General features: G+C 40.6%; 1 protein-coding gene across 1 annotated transcript in view; it reads left to right on the top strand.

The window, feature by feature from the left end:
* Nucleotides 1-18,177, top strand: part of celsr2 (cadherin EGF LAG seven-pass G-type receptor 2) — a 60,027-nt gene extending 41,850 nt beyond the window's left edge. The window contains exons 6-34 of the mRNA XM_022745638.1: nt 1,041-1,198; nt 1,579-1,742; nt 2,030-2,155; nt 4,315-4,481; nt 5,234-5,413; nt 5,503-5,616; nt 6,345-6,505; nt 6,926-7,066; nt 7,159-7,279; nt 7,762-7,945; nt 8,099-8,200; nt 8,322-8,416; nt 9,172-9,381; nt 9,623-9,806; nt 10,253-10,571; nt 11,305-11,472; nt 11,570-11,693; nt 11,819-12,019; nt 12,144-12,318; nt 13,375-13,487; nt 13,830-13,912; nt 14,557-14,683; nt 14,777-14,887; nt 15,182-15,312; nt 15,407-15,492; nt 15,575-15,739; nt 16,167-16,361; nt 16,709-16,931; nt 18,150-18,177. Coding sequence (XP_022601359.1) covers nt 1,041-1,198; nt 1,579-1,742; nt 2,030-2,155; nt 4,315-4,481; nt 5,234-5,413; nt 5,503-5,616; nt 6,345-6,505; nt 6,926-7,066; nt 7,159-7,279; nt 7,762-7,945; nt 8,099-8,200; nt 8,322-8,416; nt 9,172-9,381; nt 9,623-9,806; nt 10,253-10,571; nt 11,305-11,472; nt 11,570-11,693; nt 11,819-12,019; nt 12,144-12,318; nt 13,375-13,487; nt 13,830-13,912; nt 14,557-14,683; nt 14,777-14,887; nt 15,182-15,312; nt 15,407-15,492; nt 15,575-15,739; nt 16,167-16,361; nt 16,709-16,931; nt 18,150-18,177 — 4,356 coding nt within the window. The remainder of the gene's footprint in view (nt 1-1,040; nt 1,199-1,578; nt 1,743-2,029; nt 2,156-4,314; nt 4,482-5,233; nt 5,414-5,502; nt 5,617-6,344; nt 6,506-6,925; nt 7,067-7,158; nt 7,280-7,761; nt 7,946-8,098; nt 8,201-8,321; nt 8,417-9,171; nt 9,382-9,622; nt 9,807-10,252; nt 10,572-11,304; nt 11,473-11,569; nt 11,694-11,818; nt 12,020-12,143; nt 12,319-13,374; nt 13,488-13,829; nt 13,913-14,556; nt 14,684-14,776; nt 14,888-15,181; nt 15,313-15,406; nt 15,493-15,574; nt 15,740-16,166; nt 16,362-16,708; nt 16,932-18,149) is intronic.
* The last annotated feature ends 5,637 nt before the right edge of the window (nt 18,178-23,814 follow it).

Below are 23,814 nucleotides of genomic sequence, written 5' to 3' on the forward strand. Positions count from 1 at the left end.
GAAAGAGGTCACGACCTTTTATTGACAGGATCATGCATTCTCTCCCCCGCAGACCCCTCCTCCTTTTGTTGCCCCCCTCCTATTGATTTCTCAGACAATGGAGAAGATCCTTTGTTGACAGGGATGATATCCTGCAGAGAGCAAGCCCTTCTCCAGTGTGTGTGTATGTGTGTGTGTGTGTGTGTGTGTTTGTGTGCCTCTGCCTTTAGCTCTCCTATGATGTGAATTATTAAAATGCACAACAACAGGGAGCTGGAGCTGAACGAGGACTGAACCGAGTGTGATGCAAAAAATTATTTATTTATTTGATAATTTATTCAGTGGTTGTTTTCCAGTTTCATAGTTTTTAATCTGGTATATTAAAGTACATACAGATTAGCAGTGTCTGAGATTCCCAGACGTTTCTCTACTTCATAGATTAATTCTTTATTATGCAGCAGAATAAGATATTTTCATAACAACACATTTCAGATGCTATTTATAAATACAAAGAGACCAAAATACTTCAGCACTTTAAAAATAGAAGCATGGCAACACAGTTTCTGATATTTTTCTGACAAATCTTTTGGAAAGTCATGAAAGAATATGATGCTTTAGGGCATAAGGCAGGATGATAACTTTCTTTTATCTGTCCATCTAAATCAAACTGTTTTTACTGTTTCTGCTGTGCTGTACTGAACTGCACTAATCCTGATCTGTTTGCATACTCATGAAAACTTCTCAAAATGAAACTATAATATTATTCTGTGATATATATTCTCTGGATGCAAAAGTCAAAAGCACAAGACATAGATTGCACTGTTAAATCCGCAGCCGGATGGGAAGAAAAAAAAATAACCCAAGGCGCTACAAACATGAGGAAGTTCTCTAGATTCTCAAGAGTACAGAAAAACTTAAAATGGCAATAACACAGCCGAGGTAACAAGCCATAATGTATTCCTAATCCTCATTGTTTTGATCAAAGTCTCCCCAGAAACATAAGGAATGCGCTAAAGAATTTTTCTTGATATTCATGAGTTTGTCCCTCTCTCTCCCCGCAGCCGATCTTCAACCAGGCCGGCCTGCCGCAGGGCCCCTCAGACCAGAAGGTCGTCGTAGTTACGGTGGACAACTGTGACACCTCTGTGGCCCTGAGGTTCGGCCACATGATCGGAAACTACACCTGCTCTGCTCAAGGCAGCCAATCAGGATCCAAAAAGTAAGTTCATCAGCAGAGGTATGAGTTCTCTCATTGAGAAATTAAAGATCAGTCTCATTTTTTAGTCTCAATTCCATAAATAACCTTTTTTCCCTGCTTTACAGACTCCCTCATTATTTCTGTATTGACTTCAGTAATTAAGTTAACGAGTAAACTTGTTTTGAAATGAAGTTCCATATCTCCAGGGTGTTAGCTGAGCTATGCTGTTTTCCTTTATTGGGATGTTTATCCTTTTTTTCTGTTTTCATCTCCAGGGCGTGTAACATAGTGAGACTCTCTCTGTGATGAATTTTTCAAGCATTCTCCCCCCAACATTAATGTTGATGATGTGTATTTGTTAAGGCGGGATGTGTAAATGGTCATGGGTTCTGTGTTGTCAGATCTTTGGACCTGACCGGCCCCCTGCTACTCGGAGGAGTTCCTAAACTTCCAGAAGATTTTCCCATTCGCAACCGGCAGTTCGTGGGCTGCATGAAGAACCTGCGAATTGACAACCAGCACATAGACATGGCCAGCTTCATCGCTAACAACGGCACTCTGCCAGGTATGCAGCATTTCTGACCTGCTGTTTGCCTTCTAAAGATTATCCTCTGCTTTATCTCTTAAACCTGTGAATGCTTTGCAGTCAAACAGTGTTTACTGTTAGACCAGCCAGGCGAGAGAAGATTGAATAACACTGACTGTAATGAGCGCAGAGGGGAGGCGAATCAGTGGGAAATGATCATTATACCTGCTATGAATAGTTTATTACCCTCTGACTTTGCCACTTTGATGAAATAACAAGATGGGATAGATCAAACGGAGAGACCTCTTATTTTCTTTCCCTCCTAGGATGCTCTGCCAAAAGACATTTCTGCAACAACAACCCGTGTCTGAACGGAGGAACCTGTGTGAACCTGTGGGGCTCCTTCAGCTGTGATTGCCCACTTGGATTTGGAGGACAAAACTGTGAAAGAGGTGAATGAGCCGCATAGGAAAGTGCTGGGCATCAGTGCTGGGAGCACTCACACATGAAATGAGACCTGACACGGATTTGTCTGCAGTTTTGATCCGAGACCGTCTTTGTGACCTGGGACTGAACTTGTCGTTGAGTATGAAGCTGGCATCCGTCAGGTTGAAACAAGCAGAGCGGAGACAGTAATGGAAACGCACAAATGCAGAAACCCACGCATTTGCATTTAAAAATAACAGGTGGAAAATCAGCTGTCTGCACTGCAGTTCCTGGTGTTTGTCAGATCAGTGCTTTGTGGGAACACCTGTCTTAATTTTAGACGCAGAGCCAGAAAAAGCCTGGTGATTACACTGCTATAGTTTTAATGCCTGATTTCTGACAGAACCAGTTGTGAGAAATAATCTACTTGAAGTTGAGTTTTATCTGGTTTAGATGATGTGGAACCAGTTTAAGACTAATTGCCTTTCGACTCTTGAAGTCATACAGTACGTAGCTTATGTTTCTGTCCTTGTGTTCTCCAGTGTCTGTTTTTGTTCCACCTGATCCGCTGCAGCTGTTTTCTGCACTGATTTATGGTTTACAGCAATTTGAGAAGAGACGGAGGAAGGGAAATGAGCCATTTTAACGACAGTCACACACAAAAAATTAACCTTGAAGTAGAGAGAGCAAAAAAAGATGTGTTGAAGTGAGTGTTTTTTCATGCAGATCGAATATAAAAGGGGCGATTAGAAGTTGCTGTTGCTGTTGATGTTTGAAAAAGAACAGGTGCGTTGCACAGAGCGCATAAGTCTGAGGAAAAGGTGAGGATGAGAGTGTGGAAGTGGGACAGAGAAGCATAATGCAGTGTGATCACATCACTGATCTCCAAAGGTGATTTAATGAGCTTTGATAACTGAATATATTATAACCAACAACAGTCTTGAGCAATCAGCGTCACCATCAGAGGTGCCTTTTCAGAATGCAGTTGTTTATGCACATACATATGTATGTGGATGAGAATAGCTCCTGTATGTAAAACATGGCTCGTCTGGTCTTACTGTCACACGTCGACAGGAGGTTACTGAATGAGATAGAATTCCTTATTCAATTTATCAATGTTTTTACGTTTTCTCTCGTGTAAATTGTTTAGTTTTGTTTTATTCAGTATACAGTGTTCTTAGTCACAAACAACCTACAGACGACAAACTTATTGTAGCCACTTATTATATTCACAGGAGAAGGAATAAGAAGAAAAACAAAACAAATTCAATCTGACATGGACACGCAGAAACATAAATATAGAATGAAATAAAGTAAAACAAACTATAAATAGCATATAAAAGGTGCTATGCATAAAACTGAATCATGACACAAGATAAAATCACTAACTTATTCCCGTTCTGGTCATAAATTTCAAACATTTTGAATGAAGCTGCATCACCAGCTTCTCTCTCTGCATCCTGCTCCTCTCTCCAGCCGACAGCCACGGTGCATCAGGTTTATTTACCATCACTAATCAATCGTTTCGATCTGGGTGATTCGGGTGTTTTTCTCCACTTTGTACAGGGACAGCCTAATGAGAGTGAGGCTGCTGCACATCAGGCAGGGTGTCCTTATGTGTCACTTTGCTGATGAGTGAAAGAGCCAGAAAGCTTCTCTTGGACCCCAGAGTCAGCGCATGAATGCACAAACACCGTGACTTCCTTCTGATTCATGAACTTTACTTCACGAGTAAAACTACATCTGAGTTGATGTGACATTGAAATTTCGCTGTTGCACTAAAAGATTTAAAGTTGTCACTAGAGGGTTTTAAAGACGTCTCCTATCCTACTGAAAAGTTTCAGGTTTCCACATCACATTTGTGCAAGTTGCCTCTTGGGTCATGACTGACTCCAAGACTAGTTCAAATCCTGCTCGTACGTTCACATCTTAACTCAGATTTAAAGGTGAGCGCAGAGAAGCTTTCCCACCTTCAGCAGATGAATGTGAAACAGCCTTCAAACCTACATACGTCACTCTGCACAGTGAAGCTCAAACGTCACAGACAATGAACATGAAGAAAAACACGTTTCTGACGGGAGGGGGACTTAAATCATTCTGTGAACCTTGTATGTTCTCATTTATCTGAATCAATCCTACCTCTGTCCCTACATTTTATCTGCTTTTTATCATCTTTCTGCTGCAGTTATGGCCAGCCCGCAGCGTTTCCTGGGTAACAGCCTGTTGCAGTGGAACAACCTGGCGGCGGCTGCCTCCGTCCTCTGGCATGTAGAGCTCATGTTCCGCACACGTCAGGCCAGCGCCACACTGCTACACATCTCATCAGGCCTGCAGCACAACCTCACACTGCAGGTGAGAGCAACATATAGTCGAACACACACTTTCTGGATACACTCCTGGTCTCCTCCTGCTTGAGGCCAAGTTGCATCATAAATTATTCCGCTCCACGGACAGTTTTACATTCACTGAAATGTTGCAATACACAGCAATGTCCGTGTATCCTCAAGGGAATAAGAATATATTACTATCCGCACACTTTAATTAGAGAAACAGGGAACATTTTTAGGTTATTTGTTCTTTATGATCACTTGATCTGATCTAATCTAAATTTGGTAAGATTTAAAACATATTTCTTCATGGGTGTGAGGTCCAGTGGGAGCATGGCAGCGCTCCTCAAAGGTAGATTTTAAGAACGAGGCTCCACCTGTTGGCCACCTGAGTTGCAGCACTATCGCTGTTTATCAGTCAATTAATCAGACACTCGTTGTAACATCCGAGGAGTTGACATTTTCCGCCCTGTGTTCAGTTGCTTCTTGAGCTTGTCTGGACTTACGCCTCTCTGATGTTACACAACTGTCCGATAATCTATTTCCAGCCGAGCACTTATGATGAGCAACAATTAAAGGTTTGAACTCTGACTGCAGAGTGTGCAAAAAAGACTGTCAGAGCTCTCTGTTTCTATTCATCATGTGATGCAAACCTGATTTCGTGGTGGTCTCTTTTTTTTTCTCCTCTGCTCTGCCCTCCACTGTTATTGAACATCGGTTCAATCTCCCTCCTGCTGTTTCCTCCATTTTTTCTTGGCGCTCTCCCTGCCGTTGTAGTTGCGCGGGGGGAGGGTGTTGATGGGGCTGCACAGAGGCGAAGACTCGACTCTCTCCCGCTTAGAGGAGGTGCTGGTGAACGACGGAGACTGGCATCATTTACAGTTGGATATCAGCAGTCTGGGAGGAGCAGCGAGTCACCACAAAGCCGTGTTGTCTCTAGACCATGGACTCTACCTGGTGAGTCGTTGTATCTTTGATACTAAATCACTATGAATGAAATTACTCTTTCTTTGCAGCCTTAAAATCTGTGTCATATACCTTTTCAGGCTAGTATGGAGGTGGATGGGAAACTGCGGGACTCTAAGCTGAAGACTGTGAGCGTTGGTGGTTTGGCAAGGCCTGATGGGAAAATTCTGCATGGCTTCCGTGGCTGTATACAGGTTTGTCCCCTCTGTAGACCCCATTCATATCCGCATTCATGGTAATGTTTTAAGTACACAATATCAAAAGTATTTCAGTGAGCAACCCACAAAGTGAGAATTGGTTTGGTGTTTAACAGGTGAACAGGCATCTAGAGTTTTAAGTGCTTAGGTTACATATAAAACACCATTTTGATGATTATGTTTCAAGGTGAATCAGGTCCTAACTACATGTTGAAACATGGTCATTGAAAATCTGTTGAAATAACCATTATTGAAATAAGAAAAACACAAATTTCTGTAAATTTTTTCACCAATCTTAACCCGGTTTCACACTTAATACTTCATGTTCACTCAGCAGTGTCTGTAAAAGAGTTTTAACTTCTTAAGGTCACGATGGAGTTCAGGTAGACATAACAAATGAACTTTGTGTAAAACTGTTTCAAACTGCTTGGTAGAACGACCCAAAAAGCAACTTCTGTGTTTGAAACAAATCCCAGGGGCCCCTTTCATCAAACCTGCAACATGCAAGTTAAGATTTTAAACATGAGATAATTTCCCCTTTCACTTATTTTGAATATTCACTTCACCACAATTGAGATCCGTGTAGAAATTACAAATGAATCTGCAGTTTCTGAGCAACTTTCATTTGTGAAACTGGACATACATTTTCTATCAGGACGTGACGCATTACTGTGTCGTTTTCCATGTGTGCGTGCTGTACATGGGTTTTGTTTGCTCTCCTGCAGGGTCTACGTGTTGGCGGGGCTCTGAGTCTCTCTCAGGCCAGGAAGGTGAATGTGGAGCCGGGCTGCGGCGTTCCCGACCCCTGCAGCTCCAGCCCCTGTCCCGCCAACAGCTACTGCAGCGACGACTGGGACAGCTTCTCCTGCACCTGCCTCAGTGGTCAGTCCGCACGCAAGTTCAGAAACCAACAACAATGAAATGTTACTTTAAAAACCCTTTAGCTCGTGTGTTGCATCCAATCTTTTGAATCGTTTTTCCTGTAAATGTTATTTCAACCTTTGTAAAAATTGTATTTCTGTCTTTAATTGTTCAGCCAAAATGCAGATCATACCATTAAACAAAATAGTGAAGCCACACCAACAGATCTGTTTTAATTAGTTCAAATGTCACTCGAATGTTTTCTGTAAATGCAACACATTACTATAATTGCAAAAATTGCATGTGCGTCACATTTGTCCTTTGATGCATAATCCTTTCCTCTTATCCCTGTATACCACAGTTTACTGGCACTACCCATGTTGTAACAGCACAGCGACTCATTGTCCTTCTCTTCACTTTTTTTTTTTTTTTTTTTTTTTCAGAGCTACTATGGCACCAACTGCACTGATGTATGCTCATTGAACCCTTGTGAACACGAGTCAACGTGCTCCAGGAAGCTGAGTTCCTCTCATGGTTACACCTGTGACTGCCCCAGCAACTACTTTGGCCATTACTGCGAGAAAAAGTACAGTTTCCCACATTTATGTTGGTCGGTAGTGTATGTTTCATCACCCTGCCGGTAAAATAAACTAAACGGATGATGTGTTAACCCCACAGGACTGACTTGCCGTGTCCGAGAGGTTGGTGGGGTTACAAGACCTGTGGTCCATGTAACTGTCAGACAGACAAGGGCTTTGACTCTGACTGCAACAAGACCAGCGGAGAGTGTCGCTGTAAGGTGAGTTTGCTGATCTGCAGATCTGATTCATCACTCTGTAGCAAACAGGCGAGTGTGAGGGTGCATAAGGTCAGAGTCGGATGTCTAAAGCTGTGTCTAATAACATGCAGAATATACATTATATATAGTATAGTATACTATATATATAATATTTATGACAGTAAACTGTTTTTGGAGGAAGTTGTGCTCTATTGTTTTTACTGAGCAGAATATTATACAACATGTGCAACAACAGATGTTTTTCAAACTTCCAACGTCACGTCACAAAGAATAAAAGAAAACCTCCGAAAATGAAATGCAGGCACATTCAGCCTGCGTACAGACTCTCCGGCGTAGAGTCGGAGAGAAACTCGTCCTTTAGCAGCCAGATGTTTTTGAACCAGCAGCTGCAGCTTGTTGTAGCTGTCAGGTGGAAACGTGCAGATGTATGAAAATGAATTTAATTGTTAATCAGCACTTTGTGTCTCCAATCCGGTTTCCAGGACAACCACTACCATCCTGACGGCAGCGACACCTGCCTGCTGTGTGACTGCTACCCGGTCGGCTCTTTCTCCAGAGCATGTGACCGAGAGAGCGGCCAGTGTCAGTGTAAGCCCGGTGTGATTGGACGCCAGTGTGACCGCTGTGACAACCCCTTCGCTGAGGTCTCTCCTAATGGCTGTGAAGGTCAGGCTACATCAGATTGCTGTCAAGTTATTGAAATGCTTAATTTTTAATCCTTTTTTCATTATAGCTACAAATATATTAAAATACGTTTCAATCTTTTATCCTCATCATCTCCCTCCCCCCTCTCTCCTCACCTTCCTGCTCCTCTCTCAGTAATCTATGACAGCTGCCCTCAGGCCATCGAGGCTGGGATCTGGTGGCCCAGGACTAAGTTTGGTCTCCCTGCAGCAGTTCCCTGTCCCAAAGGAACGCTCGGTATGATGGGTTTTTTTTTAGCAGCTCATCAAATTACCATATAATAATGGCAATATATGAAACTTGCCTCAAGCCCTCTCTCAGCTGCAGTCTAACTCTCCCTCTCTCCGCTCCATCCCAGGCACAGCGATCCGACACTGTGATGAGCACAAGGGTTGGCTGCCTCCCAATCTCTTCAACTGCACCTCTGCTACCTTCAGCAAGCTGAAAGCCCTGGTGTGTAGCTCCTCTGTCTGTCAGTTTGAAAAAATGTAACCATGCAACTTCCACAATTATTTCCCCCGCTGCCTGCAGCTACAGTTGTGCTTTGAGCTAAGTGCTAACACAGCATGCTAACATCTTCACAATAACAATCGTAACATTCTGATGTTTAGCAGGTCGAACGTTCACCATGTTCATCATCTTAGCGTGTTGCCGTGCCAATATTTGCTCATTAGCGCTGAACACAAAGGACAGCTGAGATGAGAACCAGATTTCATGGCAATCCGTTCAATAGTTGTCGAGACATCTCACTTAAAACCTCATGGTCGTGCTTGAGGAGAGGTCAGTGCTGTAGAGTCATCATCAAAGTACCATGAATGTCTGTATACAAACTTGGCACCAGTGTAGATGTTCAGATATTTCACTGGAAAAGTGAAAACTTTGCTGGTGGCGCTAGATGAAAAATCCCCAAAGAGATTAATATTTATCCTTCGAATGAAACATGAAACATGAAACAACAAGACAATTAATCAATACGTCAACCTCATGGTGGCGCTAGAGGAAAAGTCAGTTAGATAATCAGTCAGTAGGATTGATCCTCTGGGAACCATAAATGTTTGCACAGAAATTTCATGAAAGTCCATCATGATATTTCAGTCTGGACTGACCGACATGCCGAGAGCCTCACTGCTAGCATTGCTGAAAATGTGTTTTACCAATAAAGTGTCTACAAGTTATTTGATGGTTGTGTTTTCCTTGTCTTCCTCCAGTCTGAGAAGTTTTCCCGTAACGCATCGCTCCTGGACTCTGGACATGTTCAGCAGACAGCAGCCATGTTGGCCAACGCCACCTTGCACACGGAGAAATATTACGGCAGCGATGTGAAAGTGGCCTATCGGCTCACACAGAGTCTGCTGCAGCATGAGAGCAACCAGCAGGGCTTTAACCTCACAGCCACACAGGATGTCCACTTCACTGAGGTGAAGGACCGCACTGTACTGGAAACACTTGTTCACACAGAGAGTAGTACTCATAGCACAGCATGAAAGAAAATAAAAACAGTAGATTGTTGCAGTTCTCGCAGTAAACAAAACAGAAGGACAGTCTTGCTTGGTGGGACATCGCAGCCTTCCACGCTGTATCTGCAGGGAATACATCACACTTCATTTCACTCTCCACTGTGACATCCTGTCACACTGAACTCTCGCTGTTTTCTGACAGAATCTGGTCCGTGTGGGCAGCGCCATCCTGTCTCCAGACACTCGGCCGCACTGGGAGCTGATCCAGCATTCAGAGGGCGGCACGGCGGTGCTGCTGCGCCACTACGAGGAATACGCAAACACACTGGCACAGAACATGAGGAAGACCTACCTCAGCCCCTTCACCCTCGTCACACCACATATAGGTTAGCGTTTTACCAGGAAATGAGAGATGTGACGTGCTGACGACCTCTAACAGCAATATATAATTTCATATCAGACATCATAATGTTAATTCATCAATCTTAGGTTTCCTCCTGTCGTCACTCTCTCATAACATATATATTATAATATAATAATGTAATATTTTGTACAGGAGCCTAAAATTTGCATGTTTCTGACAATAAAATTGTAGAAACATTTAACACAGTTAAAATAAAAGTACTGAAGTGACTTGTGTATGAACAGTGGAAGTTGTTTTTGTTAAAGGTGAAGGGACTATGAAATAAATCAAATCAAATTTATTTGATTATTTATTGATTTAGACCCCCTGTAAGGAGGCAAATTTGACAGAAATTATAGCGTAATTCAACTTGAATAGAAAAAAAGTGCAGTTTCTGTTCTCACTATACCTCTGCCTTGTTCTCCTCAGTCATCTCTGTGGACCGTCTGAAAAAGATGAATTTTGCCGGAGCCAAACTCCCGCGGTACCAGTCCCTGAGGGGTCCTCGTCCCGCCGACCTGGAGACAGCCGTCACGCTGCCTGATTCTGTCTTCCAACCACCTGTGGACACCAAGGGCCACCGACACCTGGATGTCTTTCCAGAGTCCACGCTGAGGAACCGCTCAGCTAACAGGAAGAGACGCCACCCTGACGACAGCCAGCAGGACGCCATCGCCAGCGTGATCATCTTCCACAGCCTGGCCTCGCTGTTACCAGAGAGCTACGATCCTGATAAGAGAAGTCTGCGGTGAGAATGACAAACAAACCTCCAGCATGAAGCACTGCTACTAGATAAGAAAAATTAATCCATTTTTGAAGCCATTCTCATCATTATCATTTAATGGACAGTTGATACACTGACATATCTGTCCTAACCAATCAGCCATCAGGATTTTATTTTAATTTAATGCACACAATTTCCTTCACAATTCTCACGATGTCCAAATGAAGAAACTGATTTAATGTGATCAAAGTGAATATTCACTTTTTTAATCACATTAAATCCAGATTTTTGTAACAAGTCTAGTTTGGTTTGTAGAGCTTTTGTTTCATATTTTTATTCAATGAGAAACCTTTATCCAAAATAAATTGAAAGTTGCAGGGTGGTAGACATTACATAGATTTTCTGAGTTTGATATAATAGTGCAAATTATTTCTGTGATACACCTATCTAGCTTTGTGTCCAAGAGATAGAGAATTAAACTCACCATTTACCCCTTTACCCCTTTTACCCCCTTCAGTAAAACCTACAGTGCTCAGCTGTTTTAGGAAATTACTGACGCTTTTAAATATGAAACAATATGATTTTGACCAGTTCTCAGTGATTTCCATCTGGAGTGTGACAGAGCAGGCAGGGAGGTGAAAGACTAACACGTTGTTGGTTTTGATCTTCTTTATGGGCTTTGTTGACAGAAAACTCCCTTTAAAACTTTGCTGAGTTCAGGTCTTTTACTCAACCATTTTGTTTATCTTTGCGCCAGTGTTCCAAAGCGTCCGGTCATCAACACCCCCGTGGTGAGTATCACAGTGCACGACAATGACGAGCTGCTGCAGCACACGCTGGACAAACCCATCACCGTGCAGTTCCGCCTGGTCACCACTGAGGAGCGCTCCAAACCCATCTGTGTCTTCTGGAACCACACCATACTGTGAGCACAACAACACACACTCAGTTGATGCTGAAACTAGAAACTGGATGAAGTTGTGTCATTGTCCTCTGGTCTTTGTCCTTGTGTTTTATACCAGTGCTGGTAACGGCGGGTGGTCTGCGAAGGGCTGCGAGGTGGTTTTCAGAAACAGCACCCACATCAGCTGTCAGTGTTATCACATGACCAGCTTTGCTGTGCTCATGGACATTTCCAGGAGAGAAGTGAGTGATACCAAGTATATACCAAGAGTGATTCCCTTTTAGCTTCACCTGATTAACAAATATCGTCACTTTTTACTCTGTGAAAAACTCAACCTTTTTTCTCCTGATCGTGACGTCTGTGTCAGAACGGGGAGATCCTGCCCATCAAAATCCTGACGTGGAGCACAGTGGGTGTGACGCTGGGCTTCCTCTTCCTCACCACCATCTTTCTCCTCTGTCTGAGAGCCATGCAGAGCAACAAGACGAGTATAATCAACAATGGAGCCACTGCGCTCTTCCTCTCTGAGCTCACCTTCATCCTAGGGATCAACCAGGCCGACAACCTGGTAAACAATCGATTTTTCCACCTACTTTACTTATGCTCTCACAGTATATACACTATAATGTTCCCTTCCGTCCCTCAATGTTTTGATCTTCCCTCCTCAATTCTCCCACGCCTTCTCCCTGCAGTTTTTGTGCACAGTCATCGCCATCCTGCTGCACTTCTTCTACCTCTGCACTTTCTCCTGGCTCTTCCTGGAGGGGCTGCACGTCTACCGCATGATCAGCGAAGTGCGAGACATCAACTATGGACCCATGAGATTTTACTACCTAATTGGCTGGGGGGTGCCTGCCTTCATCACAGGTCTGAAGTTTATCAAATAAAAACACAACAATGTACACACAGTACAGAGGGAAAGCGAGGCTCATTCATTCAGTAACATCTTATATCTCTAAATAAATCCTGCAGACTTCAACTTTTCAAACACTGTCATGTCAGTTCATTCAAAAAATCTGCTTGTAGACACTTTGTCTGTATTGAGTTAGCATTATTATGCAAAAAATTACACAACAAACACCCCACCCCACCCCCCCACCCCACACCCCCAAAAACTTTAATTTAATTGAGGCCACTTCATTAGGTACATTTGTGCAGTCTTTGTGCAATTGAATACAGCAGTTCTGTCATAACGTCTGATTTTATGATGCCTATAATGTTCAGTTTGTGTAAACACTGTCATGGAGACATAAATTCAGTTATGTGCTTCAGCACTGACATCATAGTTGGTAATGCAGTTGCACAGGACTGTACTGGTGTACCTAATAAAGTGGCCACAGAGTGCAGTGCTCCAGCACAAAGCAAATTAAGTCATCTTGGTCTTGACTTTCTTTTCATTGTTTTATCAAGCTTGCATTATTTTTGCCTGTTATGAATTACAAGCAGGGACAGTTTTAAAATTCTTTCTGCAGAGACACTCTACAAAACTTTTAATGACGTGTCTGACAATTTTCTGATCAATCATTATTAAAGATGCTTGCAGTTTTCTAGTGTGATACTCATGCTGTTGATTCCTCAGAAAGTGTGCACGCTGTTCGGACTTCAGTATGAAAATTACAGTTGGAAAATGTGAGACGTCCTCCAGTAAAATGTTTTTCTAGTCAGCTTTCGGCCTAACTGATGTAAAAAGTCAAAATCAGGGCTTCATTATGTTTTATTCTGGAAACAATGCTGTTGTACACAATCTGACCACTTCACATGAACCTCCTGAGGACAGAAAAAGGTTTCAATAAGATGAAAACTGACACGCGTTATATCAGCAAAAGGAAAAGCTGTTCATTGGCACGTGTCGTAAATACTGGGAAACGTGACGGATGATTAAGAGTTTGGTGCTACAGTCTGTCTCTCTGGGTTTGTCTCCAGGCTTGGCGGTGGGACTGGACCCCGAAGGGTACGGGAACCCAGACTTCTGCTGGTTGTCAATGTACGACACCCTCATCTGGAGTTTTGCTGGACCCATCGCCTTGGTGGTGTCGGTGAGTTCCTGCAGACCTCTGTGATCGACTTGTGGAGACTGTTGTGTTATTATTCACTTCACATGGTAACATCAGTTTATCTCTGTGTTACCTCGTCTTTCCCAGTGCCGCGGCCCATATGACCGTGCAACACGCTGACTCATGATGATCTCATCAGAGTGGCACTAGAGATGTTGTTTCAACCTGAACACACCTGTCACTGTTCAGCTGAATTAATGTCAACACACATTCAAATTCACTCACATGAAAAAACAGGCACAGAGAAAATATTAGACGTTGATTACTTTTGATGTTCAGTGTCACAAGCTCCTGTCGTGATGCAGCTTGATGTTCTGTCCACAGATGAACATCTTCCTGTACATCCTGTCAACCAGAGCCTCCTGCTCCCTGAGACACCACAGCATTGAGAAGAAAGAGCCTCGTGTGTGAGTGTCCCAACATTTTAATTTGTTTGTGTTCAGTATTCAGTATCTGATTGTCGCCATATTCAACAAAGAATCTGCTTTAAATGTTTTTTCCCATTAAGACAATTTAAGATATTTGTAGAACTTTAGAAATGCCTGGACTGAAAAACCTTTCAACTTTCTAATCAAACCAGAAAAACCAGACAAACAACCATTTAGAGGATGTTAGTGATGGATCAGATCAAACATTTCCTTTGATCGGCTCTAAAAGTAGCTCAGTAATCCGTCCCTGTTGGGCTGAACGAACAGCATTATAGAGAAGTTCACATTCATACATATAAATAAAAGGAAACGTGCCTGTTTTTAGGCTAAAGTACATTTCACAGCAACATCACAAGCACTTCAAATGTTGGACTTTGTTACTCCAACCAGTTTTGTCCTGTTGGTGTGTCCTCAGGTTCATGATCACAGCTCTTCACGGGACGAACAATGTGCTGCTCTGTTTCTCAGTCTGATTTTACTGAACTCCTGACCTTGTTTTCAGTGCATTCTGGTCTCTTATCATCAATCTCCGTCTACGGGTTAATGAATGCATAAAAAATCATCCTGACAGCTCCTCACTAAATTCACTCTGTGTTCTTTCTCATGTGATTCACGTTCTGCAGCTCAGGCCTGAAGACCGCAGGTGGCGTGCTCCTCCTTGTTTCAGTCACGTGTTTTCTAGCGCTCCTGTCCGTCAACAGCGACATGATCATCTTCCACTACCTGTTCGCTGGGTTCAACTGTGTGCAGGTGAGCCCCCCCAAATTCCCCCAGGAGACAGCGCGAAAGGATGATACGGTCTTTTGTCCTGACCACCTTCTCTCCTCTGTCGTCCAACCCCAGGGTCCCTTTGTTTTCTTCTTCCGCATTGTCTTTAATAAGGAAGCGAGGAATGCCATGAAATACTGCTGCAGCCGCAAGCGCCCGGATCATATGATCAAATCCAAGGCTTCTGTGAGTCCCTTGCTGTAAAGATACTCCATTCAGTCAGCACACATCTGTAACACATACCACATAACAAGTATTGAGAGATGGCCACACACATTGTTGGTTTTGATGTTTTCATGGGATTTAATGAGAAGAAGAAAAATGTAGAATAACACCAAAATCATCCTTAAAGCATCATAATCAGTGTTTTTCTTTTATTAGCAGCTCAAACAAGCGCAAAACATCACAGAAACAGAGTTTTTTTTATTTTTTTATTATTATTCTCAAAACACTTTCCTGTCCTCACCTATGTATTTTCAGGGCTACAAATGCAACACTAACTACATGGACAGCAGGTTGTACCACCTTCCCTTCGGAGACTCCAGTGTGTCTCTGAACGGCACCATGCAGAGCGGCAAGAGCCAGCAGAGCTACGTGCCATTTGTGCTCCGGTAAGGAAATAATGTGAAGAATTAAAATGAATATACGGCATTAGCTGCTGTGGTGACAGGAGCGGCTGTGAACTGATTTCTTGTGTCTTTTCAGGGACGATGGCTTGAATAACAGTCAGGCGCACATCGCTCTGAACGACCACGCGTCACTCTTCCATGAAACTAAAGAGCGCCTGGACGGTACTTTCCTTATTAATCACCTCTGATTCATCTGATGTGCATCAACAGGTGTCACTGGACTGACTTTTGTTTCCCTGTGTAGATCACGACAGCGACTCGGACAGCGATCTGTCTCTGGAGGATGACCAGAGCGGTTCCTACGCCTCCACACACTCTTCTGACAGCGAGGATGAGGAGGGTCCCCTCCCCCCAGAGGAATGCTGGGAAAACCTGATGTCCAATGGGACCAAGAGATCCCAACCACACGGTACGGGACTTCATCTGAAGCTAGCCCCCCAGATTTTATGTTTTCATACATAATCAGTGTTTACAAAACAAGAAAGGACGTGTGTCGTTTCCAGCCGTCTGAATATAAAATGCTGTAGCAACTTGGAAAATGGGTTAAAAATCTTTTTTAAGGCTCAGAAGATGGAATCTTTTTTCATCCAAAAAACAGGTTGGTTTTTTTTAAAGAAAGTCAGATGTTGTTCTTTCAGAAAATGGGATCGTTAATGCTGCGACTGATGGAATTACATGAGAGGCACAAAGTGGGAATAATATGAGCTATTTCACCTATGGAGACCAAATACACAAATTCATAAACCAGGAATAATAATAAATTGTGTAAAACCTCCCAGTGTTATAATTGCATGTTTTTAACCCCTCATTAACCCCTCATTGTGTTTGTTTTCTAGACAACAGTTTGAGTAAGATGTTCTGGCCTGGAGATTACGCAGCAGCGAGTGACAGCGAACTGAAGAACGAAAATCTGGTCAGTCCTGAGCTGAGCCTCGGCCGTGACACCCGGATGTTATCAGACGACCGGACACAGGACACCATGACAGTGCTTCTGCCCAGTCTGCCCAACCTCAACGCCCACCCCCACAAAGGTGAGGTTCAGCCCAGCACACACACCGGCAGGAGTCTGGACATTACGTACAATGTGATTTTTGTTTTTTGTTTTTTGTTAATATATCATTGAGGTAGAAAAAATATCCTTATTGTTATGAGATAAGTTTAAAAAAATCACATAGCCTGAGTCTGAGAGCTGTTCAACCCATTTCAACCCAATTATCTTGTTTGAAATTACTGGTTTAAGTGGAATGACACAAGTAAAATGTCCCACTATATTATTTGATTTTAAATATATAGTAAATCACAGTTTTTCACAGTTTCCCTGTCTATAGTTGTGTTTGTTTTCATTAAAGCATCACATCTTGTTTGTAATCCAATGCAGGGATCTTAAAGAAGAAGCAGCTTTCTCCCATCGTGGAGAGGAACGGTCTCAGTCGCATCCATAATGAACTGTGTGAAAAGGCCCCAGGCACGGCGTCTCCACAGGGATCCTCCTCTAGTGACAGTCGAGCCGGCCCGGCTAAACCCAACATACCTGATCAGCTGAATGGCGTCGCCATGAGCATCAAGGCAGGGACGGTGGACGGAGACTCATCGGGATCAGAGTGAGTATTAACACAAGCTGAGGCACAAAGATAAAAATATATATTAGGCACTAGTAGAAAAAAAAAAATCCATAAACCAACCAAATGTCGTTTTGTGCAGAACTAAACTCACTGTCAGTGTGAACGTGTCCAGTATTGTGTCACTGTTTGTTACAGAAGTCATTCAGTGTTTCCTTCAACTGTCTGTGTCAAACTACGATTCGTCCCGACTGATTGTTGTTGTCATTGCTTGTAGTTGGTCTCATTTCCACCTAATTATCTTGTTAATGTAAAGCCAAATGAAGACAGCACCCATCCTGCTATTACCCACGTGGAGAGATCCTAAACACTTTTAATAACTCTATCATTTAACTGGACCCACAACAGGGAATCTAAATGTAGTTCTGAATCATAAAACAATGTGATGGAATATTTTAAAAATCAAATAAGCAGGTTTGATTATGGCAACAGCTGTTGTATCTATCCAAAGTCTCTATTTTATACTCACTGTTCATGTAGCACATAGACTAGTGGATATGTAGCTCCAGTTTGCTATGTTCCTCTCAAAGTAATTAATGTTGGACAAATCCACAGTCCTAGTTTAGCAAAAGCAAATGTGAGGCCAAAGCAAAAATATTTGATTTAATGTGAGGATGAATAGGAATATATTTATAAATAGGCTGGGTAATGTTGATATTAGACCTGGGTACTACAGTTTTTGATCATTTCACATTTCCATCAGTACCACAAAAATATTTAGGTCCAGTAATCGACTCTAAAAATATACCATTTGAGAGGGTTTGGAGAGAGGGAGGACCTGTTGTGGAATTAAAAAACACCAGATTTATTTAAGTGCTGTATGAGCTGTTTGGCACAGGGTGAGGACAGTGGAGTTTCCCCTGCTTTAACTGCACTGATCTGTGCATGAAAAGCTGCAGATGCATGTCCAATATGAAGAAACCGATGGCTCACCATAAAATTAGCTTAGCTACTCTCTGTACTTTTGCAAATGAGTGGCGAGTATAAAGTAGAGACACATTCTGGATACACAGTGAGGCCAGAGGAACAGATTGTCTGCCTCTAAAACGACTGGTTAAGACATGAACATTATGTGTCTCTTAAAGGCAGATATCAAAGCTGTTTCAAACACTCACTTCTTGAAATACAGCAGAAAAAAACATAGATAATAGTTCACTAATGAACCTTCTTTGCCCCTTTTTCTCTTTCCAAAAATCATAGATTTTTATTCTTTAATTTTATCCCATGATGCTCTGATCCTCATTCAGAAACAATCAGGATCACTTGCTGTGTCTCAAATCAGATACTTCATTCAGTACACTCACATGTAGTACACTGTGTACACACTACACACACTGGTGCAGTACACAGGGTAGTGGTGTTGCCAGTCAAACACTGCCATTCACAGGAAATGACAATTGCAACCTCCTTCCATGGTCACCATTTGCACAAGTTTGAAAATATGTTGGTGGTCTCTCCCCCTCTGCTAAGTAGCCAAGATGGCAACTTTTAAGGGTGGGAAGTGGCCATCGTTTTACACGCAACTTCTGGCCACTTTGAGTGCACCACCCGGGTACTTAACATGAACTGAATGTTGCCGTACTTGTCAATGTGAACGCCGCACTTATGAACTCAAAATAGCAAGTGTGAGTGTAGAAGTATGCGAATTGAGACACAGCAACTGTCTTCAGATTGGTGCATCATTTTAGCATCTGTCACCCCTCACAGCCTGTGTGTGTATGTGTGTGTGTCTGTGTGTCTGTGTGTGTCTCTGTGTAAGTGTTTCATTGCCTCACGTTTATTTTTATTTTTTGTGTTCTTCCTTGTTTTGTGCTCCATTTGTCTCCTCTCCATCCATCCCGAAATCACCATCCTCCTCCTCATCATCATCATTGTCCTCCTCCATGCACCACCCTGTTTTCCCAGCAGCCACTGCAACACCGCCATGTGACCGCGTTGACCGAGGGGTGTGTCTTTGCAGGTAATAGAGCATCCTTCCTCAACACTGACTGCAAACAGGGAGCACCGGACTTCCCCTTTTAAAAAAAAAAACAATGTGGAAAAAGAAGGAGTTCCCCCTCGTCATCATGATCCTCTGAAGGTGTGTGTGTGTGTGTGTGTGTGTGTTGTGTTGTGATGGTGGATCTGTGTGTGTGTGTGTGTGTGTGTGTGTGTGTGTGTGTGTGTTCATATATGTGTGTGCCAAACCTCAGGAGTCACTGCACTGGCCCAGGCTCACGCACACTGACACGAGTCTCACTCTCCCTTTAAAGAAATCATTTTGTTTACATACTTGAAGCAATGCACTTTTTTATTTACTGCTCAGATTTGTTGGCAGTTGACTTTTTTTGTAGTGTTTTTTTTTTTTGTTCTGGGGTATATATTTTGTTTTGAAGACTGGAACAATAAAGAGGTCATGATTTTTTTTTTTTTTTTTCTTTTGGGTGGGTCATTTAGTCATAGACTTGCAAACATTCAGGGACATTCCTTTTTCATGCATAGCTACTTTGTGTTTCTGGTTTGCCTGTTTATGTTACTGTTGGAGCTGTTAGTGTTTGTGCCAGTCTGAGGTTTTAGGAGTTCAGACTCAGGTTTCTTGAGTTGTTTTACATGCCTGAAATGTCCATGAGGCACAGGACGATCGAGTGCAGGTCGTTCGCAGATGCAGAGAGGCTCTTCAAATCACTGTTTCTGCCCAATGCTCCGTATAAGCTACTTCTCATTAATGAAGGATGTTTCCAGAGGCAACAACTGGAGAGACTGCTCAGCCTTCGAGGGGTAAACCTGCATGTGTAAGAACGAAAAAGGACTCAAAGACTTTTGATACATCCTTTTTCTTTGTTTGTTTTTGTAAATCAATGGGAGCACATTTTTTATGGACATTGAAAGCGCTCTCAATTTTCATCGCTTCATCTGAGGGATGAACGCATTCATTCAAGTTCAGTGACTAAACAGCTGTATTTTATAGATTAGCTATGGAGCTTTTGTCTTTTGTAAAATAATGAAATACATGCAAATGTGTGCTGTAATACTATTTGAGCTGTAATCCATTTCTACTGTACAGAGTGGCCTGTAAATGAATCAAGAACATATCTTTAAATGTAAGTAAATATGTAAACTTCCTTCACACATTCAGACCCTGTTTTTAGGAATTTATTCTATTACATTCAGTCAAATCAATGTGATGTTTGTGGATGCTGTTTTTTTTTTTTTTTACCAACCATATGAATTTAATGTATAAATTCCATGCCATAAGAATCAACACTACCAGGTCAATCATATCAACTCTGGTATCCCAACAGAGGATTGTCACTTTTACTCTGCCACTCCTGTTTTTACTGATTAAACTGTTTTCTACCATTTCCATCTTACCTCATGTTTTTTTTATCAGTGCCAAGTCTAAAAACACATTACTTTTTAAAAAAAAAGATTTCTGTATAAAATCTTTTGCATTAGAGATTGCAACTGTGCAAGTGGAATAATCAAGTATTTGATCAGATTACAAACTTCTATTATGGAAGTTTACGCCTGTGTATTCAACATAAATTAATTTCACTTCAATCTGTTAACGTAGCTGATGCTTAAAGCAAATGTGTGACACTTGTTCACTTCCGCTGATGGACAGTTATGGAGAAGATTGATACCACGCTCATGTGAAGTATAAAACTAATGCCAGCAGCTGGTTAGCTTAGGTAAACTTAGCTTACAAAGACTGGAAAAACAGGAAATTCACATCAAAAGCTCACTAATTAACACGTTATATCTTGTTTGTTTAATCTGTCCAAAATATAGAAAGTTTTGGTTTTACAGGGGGTTATGTGCACAATAGACATACAGGAATGGAATGAACTAATTATTTTTCTCATTAACTTTATATAAATATGTTTGTTAAGTTCAAGTTAATTCAACTTTTTTATTTTCAGCCACTTCAGAGCTTAAAAACACCACTCTACTGATTGCGATTGTAGTTATTACTATTACAATACATCTCTATGTGGAACCTGCATTGTGCTATGTTCTCTGTTCTCCTGCAATACAATTTTTAGTATTTTTGGACTTAGCCCCTCCTCATGAGAACTGTTTTGCAGGCATTACATTAGAAATCACGCAATCATGTTTCAAAAACAAAATGTAACTATTCTAAAAGAAATAGCAAGAAAAATGCAAATATTCAAAAAAAAAGGAAACTTGGGTCATCTTTTCTTCTCTTCTCTCTTCTCATTTTGAAGTTTTTATGCCGTAGTATAATATGATGTTTTAATTCCAACGTTTTTATACCTTACTATATTACGGTGTTTTGTGACATTTTATGCCTTACTATACTATGACGTTTTATGATATTTTATGCCTTAGTATACTATGACGTTTTTATTCCTTACTATTTTATGACGTATTTTGACTTTTTAAATGCCTTACTATACTATGACGTATTTTGACGTTTTTATGCCTTACTATACTATGACGTTTTATGACCTTTTATGCCTTACTATACTATGACGTATTTTGACGTTTTTATGCCTTACTATACTATGTCGTTCTATGACATTTTTTATGCCTACTATAAACTTATGTCGTTTTATGACATTTTATGCACTTATCTGATTAATCTATGACGTTTTATATGACTATTCTTATACCTCTCTCATACTTAATGACGTTTTTATGAGTTATTTATGCTATTACTGATACGGCTATGGACGTTTTATGACATTTAAGACTTTCCTGTACTATGAACGTTTTTTAATGGCCTACTATACCTATGACAGTATTTTGACGGGTTTTATGCCTTACTTATACTATGACGTTTTTCATGACATTTTTATGGCCTTACTATACTATGACGTTTTTGACGAATTTTTATGCCTTATATACTATGATTATTTTGAACTTTTTTATGCCTTACGTAATACTATGATGTAACATTTTTATTGCCCTTACTATATCTATGACGTTTTTTGAATGTCAGCTATAAATTGTTTTTATGCCGCTACTATACTATGTCAGTTTTATGACATTTTAATGCCTTATTTTACTATGCGTTTTTTAATGACCCTTTTTTAATTTGGGGCCCTTTTACTTATTTTAACTTATGACGTTTTATGTTACAATTTTATAGCGCTTCTACTTGACATAATTTTGACGTTTTTTATTGCCCTATCTGTACTTATGACGTATTTTGACTGTTTTTATGTACTTACTATGACATATTTGACATTGCTTATATATAATGACATTTTTGCCGTTTAGCGCTTACTATACTGCGTTTATGACATTTTTATGCCACTATTTGGTTTATGCCTTACTATAGCATGACGTATTTGACTTTTTTTAATGCCTTACTATACTATGGACTACTTTGACGTTTTTAATCGCCTTAGCTATACTAATGACGTATTAATGAGCATTTTTATGCCCTTACTATACTATGACTTGAGTTTTTATGCTATACTATGATTTACTTTATGCCTTACGTATAACTTGACGTTTTATGACCGTTACTATACTCATGACGTTTATTTTGACTTTTTAATGCCTTATTAGGGTACTATGACGTATTTTGACTTTCTTATGCCTTACTATACTAAGCTTTTGACGTATCCCTTAGCTAATACTTGAGTTTTTTATTTTAATGCCTTACATACTATGACATAAATTTTGACGTTTTATCAATTAAGCGTTTTGCGTGTACTACTATAACTTATAAATGAACATTATGCTACTTCTAGAAGTAATTTTAGTTAGCCTTACTATACTAGACGTTTATGTTAGCTTTTTATGCATCTTACTATACTATGAATAAATATTAGAGTATTTATATGCCTTACTATACATTGACGTTTTATAGACACTTTTATGCCTTACATATACTATGACGTATTTTTTGACGTTTTTATCTTTACATTACTATGACGTTCTTTGACTTTTTTTAATCCTTACTATACTATGACATATGTTTAGGACGATTTTATGCCTTCATACTATACATATTTGACGTTTTTATGCCACTATAAGACGATTTTATTATGCCTTACTATATCTATGACGTTTTTGACGTATTTTATGCTTACTATAATTGACGTTTTATTGACGATTTTAAGACACCTTCCTGTAAACTATGACGTTTTTTATGCCCTTACTCTACTACTATGACGTATTATTGACGTTTTTTATGCCTTACTATAGCCTATGACTCTTTTATGACATTTTATGCCTTACTAACTATGACGTATTGCATTTTATGCCTGTATATACTATGACATTTTATTTTAGTCCTTATTATACTATGATGTTTTTAATGACATTTTTTATGCCTTACGTATACTAATGACGTTTTTTATTGATAGGCCTAGTTAAATCTATGATATTGACGCTTATATTTTGACGTTAATGCTTTTATGCGCTTTAACTATACTTATGTTTTTGAATTTGCCGTACTTATATGACATTTTGTATTTTTGCTGTCTATTTACATGAATATTTGACGTTTATGCCTTATAGACTTGGATTATTTGCGCTTTATGCTATACTATGACTTTTATGAATTTTATTTCTGGTACTATGATTTAATGCCTTGTACTATACTATGACAGTATATTTGGACGTGGTTTATGCTTATCGATGCTCGTTTTATGACTATTACTTATGCACTTTACTATGACATTTTATGCCTTACTAATACTATGAGATTGCTTATGCGACTACTTACCTGATTTGTTTGACGTTTTCAAGCCTTACTATACTATGATCCAGTTTTATGAACATTTTATGCCTTTACTATACTATGACATTTATTTTGACGTTTTTATGCCTTACTATAACTAGACGTATTTTTGAGTTTTTAATGCCTTACTATTACTATGTCCGTTTTATACTGACATTTTATGCC

This window comes from Seriola dumerili, unplaced genomic scaffold (assembly GCF_002260705.1).
Source record: "Seriola dumerili isolate Sdu_G_001 unplaced genomic scaffold, Sdu_1.0 BDQW01000089.1, whole genome shotgun sequence".
Classification (NCBI taxonomy): Eukaryota; Metazoa; Chordata; class Actinopteri; order Carangiformes; family Carangidae; genus Seriola; species Seriola dumerili.